The sequence below is a fragment of the Sphaeramia orbicularis genome, chromosome 9, assembly GCF_902148855.1.
Source record: "Sphaeramia orbicularis chromosome 9, fSphaOr1.1, whole genome shotgun sequence".
Classification (NCBI taxonomy): Eukaryota; Metazoa; Chordata; class Actinopteri; order Kurtiformes; family Apogonidae; genus Sphaeramia; species Sphaeramia orbicularis.
Window position 1 is genome coordinate 49,849,687 of NC_043965.1, and position 12,716 is coordinate 49,862,402.

At 37.9% G+C, this 12,716-nt stretch overlaps 1 protein-coding gene across 2 annotated transcripts in view; it reads right to left on the reverse strand.

Moving 5' to 3' along the window:
- Positions 1 to 12,716, reverse strand: part of pi4kab (phosphatidylinositol 4-kinase, catalytic, alpha b) — a 52,241-nt gene that overhangs the window by 20,288 nt on the left and 19,237 nt on the right. Inside the window, exons 20-38 of one of the 2 annotated variants that reach the window (XM_030143464.1) lie at positions 12,085 to 12,193; positions 11,385 to 11,521; positions 11,166 to 11,299; positions 10,969 to 11,051; positions 10,808 to 10,878; positions 9,418 to 9,542; positions 9,238 to 9,319; positions 8,341 to 8,424; positions 7,211 to 7,300; positions 5,726 to 5,845; positions 4,875 to 4,889; positions 4,648 to 4,740; positions 4,408 to 4,564; positions 3,464 to 3,591; positions 3,207 to 3,365; positions 2,955 to 3,106; positions 1,938 to 2,045; positions 1,712 to 1,839; positions 48 to 206 (exon numbers count right to left, since the gene is read on the reverse strand). In XM_030143464.1, coding sequence (XP_029999324.1) covers positions 48 to 206; positions 1,712 to 1,839; positions 1,938 to 2,045; positions 2,955 to 3,106; positions 3,207 to 3,365; positions 3,464 to 3,591; positions 4,408 to 4,564; positions 4,648 to 4,740; positions 4,875 to 4,889; positions 5,726 to 5,845; positions 7,211 to 7,300; positions 8,341 to 8,424; positions 9,238 to 9,319; positions 9,418 to 9,542; positions 10,808 to 10,878; positions 10,969 to 11,051; positions 11,166 to 11,299; positions 11,385 to 11,521; positions 12,085 to 12,193 — 2,134 coding nt within the window. The remainder of the gene's footprint in view (positions 1 to 47; positions 207 to 1,711; positions 1,840 to 1,937; positions 2,046 to 2,954; positions 3,107 to 3,206; positions 3,366 to 3,463; positions 3,592 to 4,407; positions 4,565 to 4,647; positions 4,741 to 4,874; positions 4,890 to 5,725; positions 5,846 to 7,210; positions 7,301 to 8,340; positions 8,425 to 9,237; positions 9,320 to 9,417; positions 9,543 to 10,807; positions 10,879 to 10,968; positions 11,052 to 11,165; positions 11,300 to 11,384; positions 11,522 to 12,084; positions 12,194 to 12,716) is intronic. The other variant, XM_030143465.1, reaches the window with a different exon arrangement.

Here is a 12,716-nt window from a genome sequence, read left to right on the forward strand (position 1 = left end):
CTGAGGAAGCTCTTTGATTTGATTATAAGATGCTGTGTGTGTTTTACCAGACTTCTTGGATATGGTGGACATTCCAGAGGATAGAGGGTAGGTGTTAATCCATCCCTGAGCCACCTGCTGCCTCTGACCTACTGCTGCATCCAGACTGCTGCGACTGTCTGTTACCGCCACCACCGACAGACTGTTCACTGACATGTCCTGAGGATCTACACAGGGAATATGAATGATTTATTAGGGCTGATGATACAGTACGTACAATGATAAAGAGGTTAGTAGTCAATATATTGCTCCTGTAATTAAGATGATATATGTTGTCATTTTTTTAAAATCTAGTTAGGAAAACTGTCATAATATAAAGAACACACCATGTATCTGCCTAAAATAGTACAATTATGTATGTAATCAGAACAGATAAGTCTGCATTCATGTAGTAGTCAAGGGTTTAAACAAAACAAAATGATCCACTGCAGCATTTGCATATAAACCAAATTCAAAATTGTAATTTTGAGAGTTGATACAGCTTTACAGAACTGTGTAATGTTCAAAGTCCTTATAAATAAAAAACAACTACTTTCTTTTGCTCTTTTACTAAAATAAAAATGTATTTTCCTGTTGCATTGTACACTAAAGTTGTGTATGCACCAAAGCCTGAACTTTAGACAAATAATCTTGTTTTTATCCAAGCAGTGCAGGTAAATATAAAGATTAGAATGTACGTGGGCCAGGTTTATGTAGGAATGTAATTATTAAACTGATCTAGGTTCATGTACAGGTAAACGTATAAAACATAAAGAGAGAAGGAAATTCACTGGTCGAATTGTATTATCATAAATGTTGGGTTTTGTAATCGCTGATGTGTAGATTTTCACTCAGAAGAGGTTGGCTCACATTGATAAACAAGAAAAGCACTCGGAGAGCACAGACCTTCGCCAAGACAGATGCCCCCCCCCCCCCCCCCCCCCCCCATCACCACCAAAATTTAATCATTTGTTCCTTGTGCCAGTATCAACATTTCCTGAAAATTTCATGAGAATCTGTCCATAACTTTTTGAGTTATCTTGCTAACAATCAAACAAACAAACACACAAAGCAAAATGATCACAATACCTCCTGGTGGAGGTAAAAAGGGGAAGAAATGATTGATAAATCAAATTAGATACATTTGGTGGAGTTGAGATCCCATAAATTCATATTTATGATTTTTTAATAACTTTTAAGACCTTGTATTTATAAAACTGAATGTAAAACCTTTGAAGACTTTTTAGTGAAGATACATGAATATGATGAAAAAATTAACATAAGATGGATAAAATAATTGTCAATGAACAATACAAGAAGTAAAATAAAACAGAATCATAGATAAAAATCATCTTCCTTTTCTTTCAGAGACTTCCTTGTGGTTTTGGTTTAGCTCTAGCCATTAATTACTGAGCTCTTCCATAGCCTAATCTTTATAGTTCATGGTGGTCAGGAATAAAAGTGCTTTGTTAAATAGGAGATCTTTAATAAACAGTGGTTTCAGAAATGTGAATTGTTTCATCTCTCTTTTTTCAGTGTCTGTAAATCAAAGCTTTCCACATAGTGCTTAGAAACCTCAAACCAACACAAAAACTAAATATAGACTGAATAAAAACTGGTCAGTTCCTTAAAATCAAACTAAAGCTACTTCAGTCCTTCTGCAGACTGGGCCTCTGTTTGCTCAGTGCCATACCTGGGGGAACCAGCTGACTGGCTGCCAGATATTTCTTGTCTGACTGGAGGCTGGCATAGAACTTGATCATTATACTGATGTCTTCTCTCAGCTTCTTATCTGTCTGAGTGGGAAATTTGGGATTGACACTAAAAAGAAGAAAACAGTTGGAGAGAGTGGATATTGTAGATATTGTAGCTTTGATTCACACTCGCTTGTGTCTTTAAAAGACGTGCGTCATTGTTACCTGAAGTAGTCAAAAGCTGTGGAATAGATCTTCTCTCGAAGCACATTTCTGATGGTGGCGTTTGTCACAATGTCAGCGTGCAGGAGAGTTAGACCCAGAGTCAACAGCCTGAAAAAAAAAAAGTCAAGAGGCGACACAGTGCACTCATTAAAACTTTGATGTATATGTGGGTAAAAAGTGACCGAGTGAGGTTGTTTTCTTGCAATAACTTTGTAATGAAAGGTTATGTATTCCCCAAAAACATGTTATTGACATTATGCCATTTAAAGTTTTAATTTACCTCTTATAGACTTTATGAAATTGTAGTTTTTGGATCACTACCCCTAGCTTCCATAGGTGGATCAAAATGACCCACATTCAATGCACTTTCATCTGATTCACTCTACATTCATTCACTCATTCTATAGTAAAACCAAAGAACAAAAAGGAAAATTTTAAAAAATATATACAGTATTTCAAACATGAAATCATTCTTTTGTGGATGAAAATATAATAAAAATGATCATTTTTAAGATGATAAAATACCAAAAATGCCATAAAAACACATCGACTTCAACACAGGTCCTTTTGACTCATTTATGGAAGAGTGGAGGGTCCAGACACTTGTGCATCTAAGGGTTAAAGCAAATATTCGACATCCTTCACAGCTTATTGTTACTCATTTTCTGCTTCATCTTTGAGAGGGTTGCAGGGACGCAGGAACATATCCCGTCTATCAACAGGTGAAAGTGGGGTACACCTGGAGTTCACCACAGGGCTGATATACACAGATAAACAACTACTCACTCTCACATTTACACCGATGGGTAATTTAGACTGACCAGTTATACCAGTTAACCCATTTCATGATTTTTTTGACAGTGGGAGAAAGCTGGAGTACCCAGACAGAGTATTCAAACTCTGCCTGAACCATGGACCTTCTTCCTATGAGACAACTGTACCACTGTGCCACTCCAGCTCATTATCATGTCATGTAAGTTTCAGCCACTTGTTTTGTTGACTAGAGAGGTGCAGTACCTGAATCTTGGTCCAATGGCAGCGACATGTCTGTTCAGGCTGCTTTTGGCACCTCCGACACTCAGAGACAGTGATCTCTGCAGAATGGCAGTGAAAATCTCCACCTGGTCTGCACTGCTGTACTTTGCAATCTCAAACCTCTGCACCAGAAACTGGGAGAAGACAATACAACCTCATTGTTTGATACATTGCTGAAGTTTTAAACAACTCAGACTATGGAAAGTGGTCAGTAGAAAGGACAGTATGACTGACCTCTATCCAGAGGAAGTGAGGGATGACATCAGGAGCACAGGGTGCAGGTTGGCTCTCCTCTGAGACGGCCAGAGGACCTGCTTCTGCCTTACCCTCCGAAAACAAACCCATCTTCAGCTCCACTGTCATCTGCCAGGCACCCGCCATTTCTCGCATGAACTACACACAGGACAATACCAATATTAATAACCATTACAACATCACTAAACTGATTTCAAACATTTCAAATGGGCTGATACAGAAATAAGTATACATACTGGCACTTCAACTCCATTGTGTGCAGCCAAGAGCCACTCCCAGCAGGCGATAGCAGTCTCCATACCATGTTCTGTAAACATCTTCAGAGGAGACCAGCACAGATGGTGGAGGAGCAGAGGATCACAGTCTAAAACACAAACAGGTACATGAGGAAAGACTGTACATGTCAAATAGGTACACATGGATCAAACCAAAAAGATATAGTTGCAAGGAGCTATGAGCGGGTCAAGCAGTTCAGCATAACACCGTGGAGTCGAAGTGGAAACTTGGCCTGCAAATGTTAGAAGTGAGGCTGTGAGAACTGTGAGCAAGTCTTAGCTAGCTCAATAAACAGCTCAATGGCATTTGATTCAGCTACAGTGGATAAATGTTTCTGAAAATCAAAAATGCATCCTTCTGTGAGGTTTTTGTTTAAAGATGATCTGGGCTTTTTTATTATATTCCATATTGCAGCCACAAATCAGTCAATTTTACTACAACTGATCTGATCAAATAGTATTAGGAAAATGTAGTTTTGCTTATTGCAGCTCTTTTCAGCTGTCATTGGTCATACACTACATTTTTTGACTCTCTCAGGATATTCAAACAATAGGTTTGGTAACAAAGCATAGATGTCATAAGAAAAGAAATATTGTATTGAACTGGGTTTGACCCAAGGAATCCAAAATACTGGACTTAAAACGAGGTATGCTGTATTAAGGCTATGTACATAAACACAGCAGCAACTTAGAGCCATTGGTGGCACTAGAGTTCTCTGGATGCAGACTAGAAATTTTATGAAAAGATTTAGGGATCATCTCTGTGTGCAAAATTCTAAAACGTTCTACTCTACATGTAGTAGCAGCTACCACAGACTCCAAAGGTGGAAGAAGAAGAAGTGAAGAAAAAAGGGGAAGAAAAAGAAGAAGAGAAGAAGAATAATTGATGAAACAGAGTAGCTCACTTTTGGTAGTTATAAGCAGGGCAGCCATCTTGAACATGGCTTGAGTGAAGGCCTCAGGGTCTTTCTTGTCCAGAGCGTTAGTCATCTGATGGATCATCAGCTTGTTTAGATCTGACTGGCTGTGTGTCGCCTCTGAAAACTGGATCATGCCAGCCACCTGGACGCCACAGACACACACTGGTATTAATGATAACGTGACAAAATGGAGCGGTTTCCCTTAAGGAAGTCCAAATCCTTTACCTCCCCAGTGTAGCGATTTCTTAAGTTGAGTGATGCCATGAAGTTGGAGTAGTCTTTCTTAACACATGCAGGTCTCTCTGTCAGCTGTGTGGTCTAGTGAAAACAGAATTTAAAGGGTCACTTAAGGACATTCAGTCATAAGCTGTGGAAGTAAGGAACATGCCTGGACTTGAGGTAAAGGTATCATGCCTGAGTCCTGTCTCTCGGTATTCAGTGTTTAGACCAACCTGAGGGAAAGCAGCCTACAGTTGGCCACATGGTGGAGGAGCGCACCAGCACAACCAGTTAGCCAAATGGGCAACCAGCAACCAACCCACCAGTCCATTGCAGGTAAGTAACCAGGTAACCAGCAAATCCATAAACGAGCCAAGCAACCGGGTAGGTAGTTCGGCGCGGTTAAATAAAGACAAAATACAACAAATGAAGCAAATGAAAAGACAAATACAGCAGAATGCAAGCCCAAGAACACACAAAGAGAGGCATAGCAAGCAAAATAATGTCACATAGACTAGTAAGCATGCACACGTGGACAGACATTACACAACTAGGCTCACAGAGTTTAGAGTATTTACACAGAAACATAAAAAAACATATGTGCATAAGAGATTCAAGATGTCTCTGCTGTGTTAAAACCACAAAAGCTTTAACAAAACAACTGAACAGGACTTTAGTTATGTTAAAAAGCCATTAATGTTGGGCACATTGTTAATACGCACCAAATCACCCAGCCTGTGAGGTCAACTGTACTGGTGCTGTATGTTCAACGTTAAATTTATCCAAAGTGGTAAACTCATGTGTGAGGAGTGGAAACAGGGTTCAGAAATATTCTTAAAACCTTGGTTTAAAAAAAATACACAATTATGTCATTGCTAAATTAAAAAAAACACTGTGTAGGTAAATAACAGCAACCTTTTTTTAAACAGAGACGATGGCGTACAGCATTAATTAACTGATGATTCTCTTAAAAGTCATTTTTCACATTGCTACATGTGCGTGCAAATAGTGTAGGATCTAGATGACAACAGTAGTATGTCAATCAGAGAAGGTCTGTATGTGGACATTCATGTGTGTAACTCACACCCAGTGTAGTACTCTGTCGGTTGTAGCCGGCAAAGTGTAGTATGCTCTCGGTGGCCATGGCCAGTCCTGTGTGCTGGGACAGTCCAGACACCCAGTTCTGATGCTTGTTCAAGTACTCCTGTAGACAATAAAGGGAAAGGAGAGCAGAGACAATACACAAAAAGTGAAATTTGGTGTAATTTCACAAAAATAGGACCAATGTCCCTGTATCTCATCAGCATGTTCTATCTAGAACCAATACCAAGTTGAATGTGTGAGGTTGTCAGGTTCTGTCTCTATGTTAGAGTCCTGTGGTCGTGATGCAGGAGATCAATCTCCCAATAGAAGTGGGTGGTACTTTCACTGGAGGAGAATTCAACTAATTCAATCAAAGTCCATATGTGACTTCTATCAGTGATCAAAAGGATCTGTACTGATATCTCTAACCATGTTCATGTTATGAACCATCAAAATATGGACCATTATAAATACTAAAACTGTGAACAAACTTTGTAGACACTGTCCCAAAAAAGCTGCATATAAAATTTGAAAAGAATCCACCCAGTAGTTTCATCGGAGAAGATTCGATTCAATTCAATTCAATTCCGTTTTATTTGTAGAGCCCTATATCACCACAGGGTTGCCTCTCAGGGCTTTACAGAATTTGTTGGATATGAACACAAACAGTCAAATAAACAGTCGCTAGATGCAGATGTTGCTGGAAATTTGTAATGAAGATGAAGACAATGCCAGACACAATAGCTCATGTCATGGCCTATCTAAAAAACATCTCATGTAAAGCAGAGTGATACAAGTTTTGACATTTTCATTAGTATTTCAGTTTAGCTCAAGTTAGTTGTATGTGCAGAACTACTTCAGCTTCTATCTAATTTTAGTGTAAGACTGTTTCAATAATGTGAGTAGAGGCTGAAGAGAGTAGGATGAGAGAATGGATCAAATCAAAGATGATTTATTTAATGACAACGTCTCGTATTGTGCAAAGCCTCTTCATTCTTGTGACATTGATCAAGCTGCAGCAGAGCTTGGAATTAGCACTTGGGGGTAAATCAATAGCCAATTAAGTTGGTAAAAAAAAAAAAAAAAAAAAAAAAAAAAAAACCTTCACAGCACATTAAAACAGTTTCAAATGAAAACGTGAACGTCTAGGAGCAGGGTGACATGTTTTTAAAACACTTTAAAGAAAATATTTTTTAACATATATTCTTAGACTGAGTTATCACAGAAAATCTACTCCATGAAAAACATAAATGATTTGATAAAAAGTCCACAAATCCCAATCAAATCAAAAGGGAAATCAAGCTGATTTTACTCATAACTGAACTTTTATTTTGTTAACGTTAGCGATCATTTATTTAGCTGGGGGTTTTTTTGTAGTTCAGTTAATTTATTTGTCTCTGCTAGTTTTAGTCTCAGGTTTCTTTAACTATAATAACCTTAATGTCAAGAAATAGAAAAGCACTTTGAGGAGAGGGGTTAAACTGACCTGTAGGTGGGACTTGGTGACTGAAGGGGCCCATTTCATCGCCTCTTTCAGAATCTCACCACAGCGAGCAGCAAAGTCCTTCACAATGTTCTAAGAGAAGAAAAAGAATGCAGGTCACAACACCATTAAATGTACAACAGGAGAACTGATGAACATTGGATCACATTGAGCCTGTTTACATGCACACTAATATTCCCATCATTATCCGATTTGTGGAGTTATCAGATTAATCCAGTGATCATGTAAACAGGATAATCTGATCTGTTTTATCAGATAACAGCAGTAATCTGATTATGAGAAATCAGATTAACACACCTAGATTTCTCCTCAATACTCAGATGTCTCTACAGGTTAATCTGATTTATTTAATTCTGTTACATCTGTGCTTGTGTAAAAACATTAAAAAGCCATGGAAAACAGAAGTTACGCAGTCAAAGTGGAAGACAATAACAGGAAATTTGAGTCTACCATCACTGTACGTACATACTCCAAAAGAAATCCAATAATGGACTGGAGTGTCTATACCAAGGTTTTCGATTATCACATTTCTGAAGTGCATGTAAGTGCCTCAGATCTGATGACATGACAATAATATGAAGGAAAAACATCTGTAGTTTCATATTATGCTTTTGCTGTTATCATTTGTGCTGCAAAGGCCACATGGTATGGATGCAGGCCAGAAATCTTAGTTGTAGTTGCTCAGTTTAGTGCAACTACAGTTGAAACATGCTTTTATTCCCCTATTTATGTTCTACATGTAAATGCTTTTTATGTTTGCATCAAATGCTAAATAAAAAATCTGCAACAAGGTTCCCTATAAATGGAGAAAAATAATCAAGTATTAGTAAGTATGCTTTATTTGTAAAGTATATTATTCAAATGGCCAGAAGAATCAGGCTGTTCCATTTAAAATATAAACCATATATTCACTGAACTAAATGAAAAGATTTGGTCACATTGTGATGAAATATCTCAGGATGTAAGATTTTTGGTCATAATACCCAGCACTGACACAGCTCACACCAATTAAAAATGAAAAAAGAAAAAAAAAAAAAATGTCAGGACAGGCTTTAAAGTTAATACTGTGCTTCCCTCTTGTGGTCATATGTAAAAGTGCAGCTCAGACATACCTCTCGGGCCTCGTAAGTGTCAGGAACAGTGATCCGGTATGGGGTGTCTGGAATGTCATAGTATGGCTGGTCCTTGTGGATATCCTGAAGTCATACAGTAGTTTGAGATTACAATTCATTCAAGAACAACTCCCTGCTCCCTATTAACAAACTAAAAAAAGAACATGTCTAAAGTTGACAGGGGGGCTGTGCCAACGGAGAACACACCTTGTCCTTACTTTTACAAGAAAAATGTCAAAATAAAATTTCTATGATGATTTAAAACCTTTAAATGGACTTAAAGTTAATTGTTTTGTGACATAAACAGCTATCTTTTTATTCTCTATTTGTTGATTATTTTTATATTCACTCTTCTCAGGAATATTTTTAGATTCGGAGCTAGTTTTCTAAAGATCTTAATATACTGTATAGATCCAAAATTAAGCAAAAAATGTTTGTTTTTGGCCACATAATGGCAGCTACTCAAATGTTTTCTGCAGTGTCTTTGTCTAAGTCTGACAGGTTTACTCTTGTTTTGTGAATTTCATTGCAGACAAAATCGGGGATGCTTGATTTACTTTAAAATGTAGATTTACAGTTAATTTCTGCATCAGCATAAAGGGAAAAACCCACACTACGATACATTTTTTGTACTGTAATGTCATTTATTTCACTGAAATGTTTTACTGAAACCAACTATTTCTTCTTCTTTACCTTGTCTGAATTTCACATTTTTGGTGAATTTTACCACAATGTGAGGAATTTGTAACCCTAAACTTACACCCCATGTATTTCTAAAAATCTGTAAAACAAAAATATTCCAGCATATTTCCAGGTTTTTCATAACAGTGGGAACCCTGTTGATATGCATTAAAAACAGAACTGTGGTATGTGGTTCACCCAGTTTATAAGACCTACCGCACTCAGCGACAGAGAGAGTGTTTGCAGAATGTCCAACATGGTCTTCAACACACGACCGCTCCAAAGCAGATGGGGGAATCTGGTAACAATGGATGGACAACAAACTTCAATATACTTTGACAAAAAGGTGACAAAAAATTGAATTCGTCATAAGGTAACTGAAATCTTATCACTCACGTCTCAGCTAAACCAGACAGGTACTTGTCTGCCACTCTGCGGATCCTCTTGTGGGTGTGATTAAAGTTGACCAGTAAGAACTGGGCATGTCTTTCCAGTTCCTCTTCATGTTCTTTAGTTTTTGCCTGAAAAAAGATGATTTAGGAGAGGTGAGATCCAGTGTTTTCTGATTACGTGGAATTAGGGCTGCACGATTTTGGCAAAAAAAAAAAATCCCGATTTTTTCCTCTAAAAACTCGATTTTCGATTTTGATTTAGATTTTTGGGTAAAACTACAAAAGACAACAGAAGTCAGCATGTCGTTTTCGTGAGCAGCCCACAATGCAAGGCACTGCTCTGACCTCAAATCTGTGATGGTATCACGTGATGAACCCACAGAAGTTTATTTTTTCTTAATTAAATCTTTATTGAATGAAATAGAGTATACAAACAATGTATGCAACAAGAAAATAACATAAGTTTGCCAGGGGGAATACACTATAATACAATGTCCAAATCAGAGCAAATACTTATGTTTTTTATAGCCTTTTTGTTTCCAGATTTATCTAACAGCTTTAAATAAAGTTCAACATCTTTCAAAAAATAAATAATATTTGGTTTTGTGTTACAGAACTTACATTTGTGAATGAAAAATTTAGCAAGTAAGAGGACTAAATTAATTATTTAATTTTTTTTTAATATATATATGTGTGTTGTTGTTGTTGTTTTTTTTTAATTTTATTTATTTATTTATTTTTTCCTGGGTATCTGGGCCCACAGAAGCGATACCAATGTAAGTCAGTGACAGGCATCAGTCGTGCGTGCGTGCGTGGACTAGGTTAATATAAGTGATCCACATGCGGTTCTGTTTAAACTGAGGGATCCGTGCGTGGAATAGACTGACCCAGGACACGCTGGAGGGATTCTATCCTGGAGCTGGTGGATGTGTGTGGGCACAGGGCTGTCTGAGCTCCTCTGCTGAGGCTGATGACCCCGAGACCCGGACCCGGATCGGAAGAAGACAGTATGGTACAGATCCGGGACAACGGAAGATGAGTGATCCGCATGCAGTTCTATTTCAGTTGCGGGATCCGTGCATGAAGCCACGGCTTACATTGCTATAAGTACTGCGGGCTCATGAACACATTTAAAGTCCGGCCATTGCACGGAGTTCTGTGACAGACCGCTGTCACTGATAGGAGGAGGAGCCTACGGGAGCCTGCAAGCGCACGGCCCGCAGGCACGAGAGAGATGAAATCGATTTTACGATTTCCCTTTTTTAAAAATCGTCCTAATTAAAAAATCCGATTTCGATTTAAAATCGATTAATCGTGCAGCCCTACGTGGAATAATACACATGGTGTTTTGAAATAATCTGCACAGTCAACCAGCAAAGAGAAGCAACAGTGACCTTCTCAGCCATCATTTGGAGGAAGACATCAAAGACCTTGTCGCCAACACAAATAATGCACTGCATCATACCTGAGGAGACAGACAAAAGACGTCTGTGAAAACATATATCAGCATCGAGAGGTGGAGACTGCCACAGGTATGTTGATGTAACTTTCTCACCAGATTTATCTTTCTGTATGGCTTTGTCTTCAAAGTATCGAAACATGACTTGGAACCGGTCGGGATCATTTGATCGCAGCATTCTGGAAAATAACAGTGTACCAGAAAAGACAGACATTAGTAAACAGTTAACGGAATTCACCATATGAATGTTGGTTAAGATGATAAGTCAGGTTTGGAAGTGTAAAGTAGCCGACCTCATGTACTCCAGCCTGTAGACTGACAGCAGGTATGTGGACATGGCAAAATCTAATTTATTGATGAGAGCAGAACCTTCAGGAGGCGGGTCCAGGAGGTTACTGATGGTCGCCCGCAGCTCACTTAACTCAGCCTGAAACAACAGACATGTAAATCTGAATCTGATTTCATGAGGATATGGTACATTTACATTTGCAGTAACTTTAAGGTCAGTGTACCGGGGTTACTGTGTCATTTTTCAGTGCAGAGTTGTATTGTAGTTCAGAGCGTAGAGGTTCTCCACTGGGGAAGGTGAGAAGAGGAGACTTGGTGGCAATTTCACACACACCTTCATACCATTCCTCCGGCCAAAGGCCTAAAGAAAACATACATACAGCATAGTCAGAAATGCAGAGGTCACTGAGGCTGACACTTTATATGCAGGTATGGTAGGGCCTACTATTACCTGGAGATACTGGACATCAAGCCATTATTTTGATATATTATGTGACTATTCTGGTATCAGTATATATTTTAAGATGTTAGGTCATTATTTACAGACACTAACCCACTGTTTCGAGAATCTAAAATATTTTAAGATGCTATCATATATTTTTGGATGCTAACCTATTTATTTAAGACACAAAAGTTGTTTTGAGACGCTAACTTATTATTTTGAAACGCTAAATGGCTATTTTTTAAACATTATCTTATTATTCTGCAGTGCTAATGAATAGTTTTGAGATACTAACTCACTAATATTGACTAATTTAGCTTTATGGGATTTTTTTCATCACAGTGGTGGATATGTGTGTTCATTAATGGAGAGAAGAGAAGCTCAATATCAGTTTTAAACTTAATTAAATACTCAGTGTATGTAATACTATGTGCAGCTGATATTGAAGTCGAAATTAAATAAAATGAAAATCCTTTCCTCACCTGAGCCTTCTTCAGCAAAACCCATGACCACAGAGTACAACCAGAAGTCCCGGAACAGCTTCTGGAGGCGAGGCTTGGCCTCTTTGATTGGTACAAGCCGTCTAGTCAACTGTGAGACAAAAAAACAAACAAACACATATGCAGGAAAGGTTAAAAAAAAAAAAGAAAACAGTGATAGCAATGTTTGTTGAAATAGTTTAAATCCTGTCATAGGTGATTGTACGGTAATAGTCCAACGGAAATGACAAATGCCTCTAATGTTCTGAAAATTCTTAGCTCCACAATAAATAAGACAAATATTCTTAAAATTAAAGTTTAAAATTAATTTAACAGATATTTAACCATGAAATAATCAATAATTAGTCCTTACGAGATATGCTGAATTTTTAAGAGTTAAAGATTCTGTTGGGTCACAGGACTTTTTGTCTGTTTGATCTATTCTGTTTGTTCAGCAGGAGGCCACATCAAAGTTCAATTTTGGATTCAATTCCTTGCTCTTAGTCCCACAAACAAGCAACACACCACATCCAGTGAGCACGAAGAGAAGGTAAGACTGCTATTACAGGACATTTATATTTGAGTCGCTGACTACATTATGTTAATCTTAAAAGTGTTATTAAAAATAACTGACT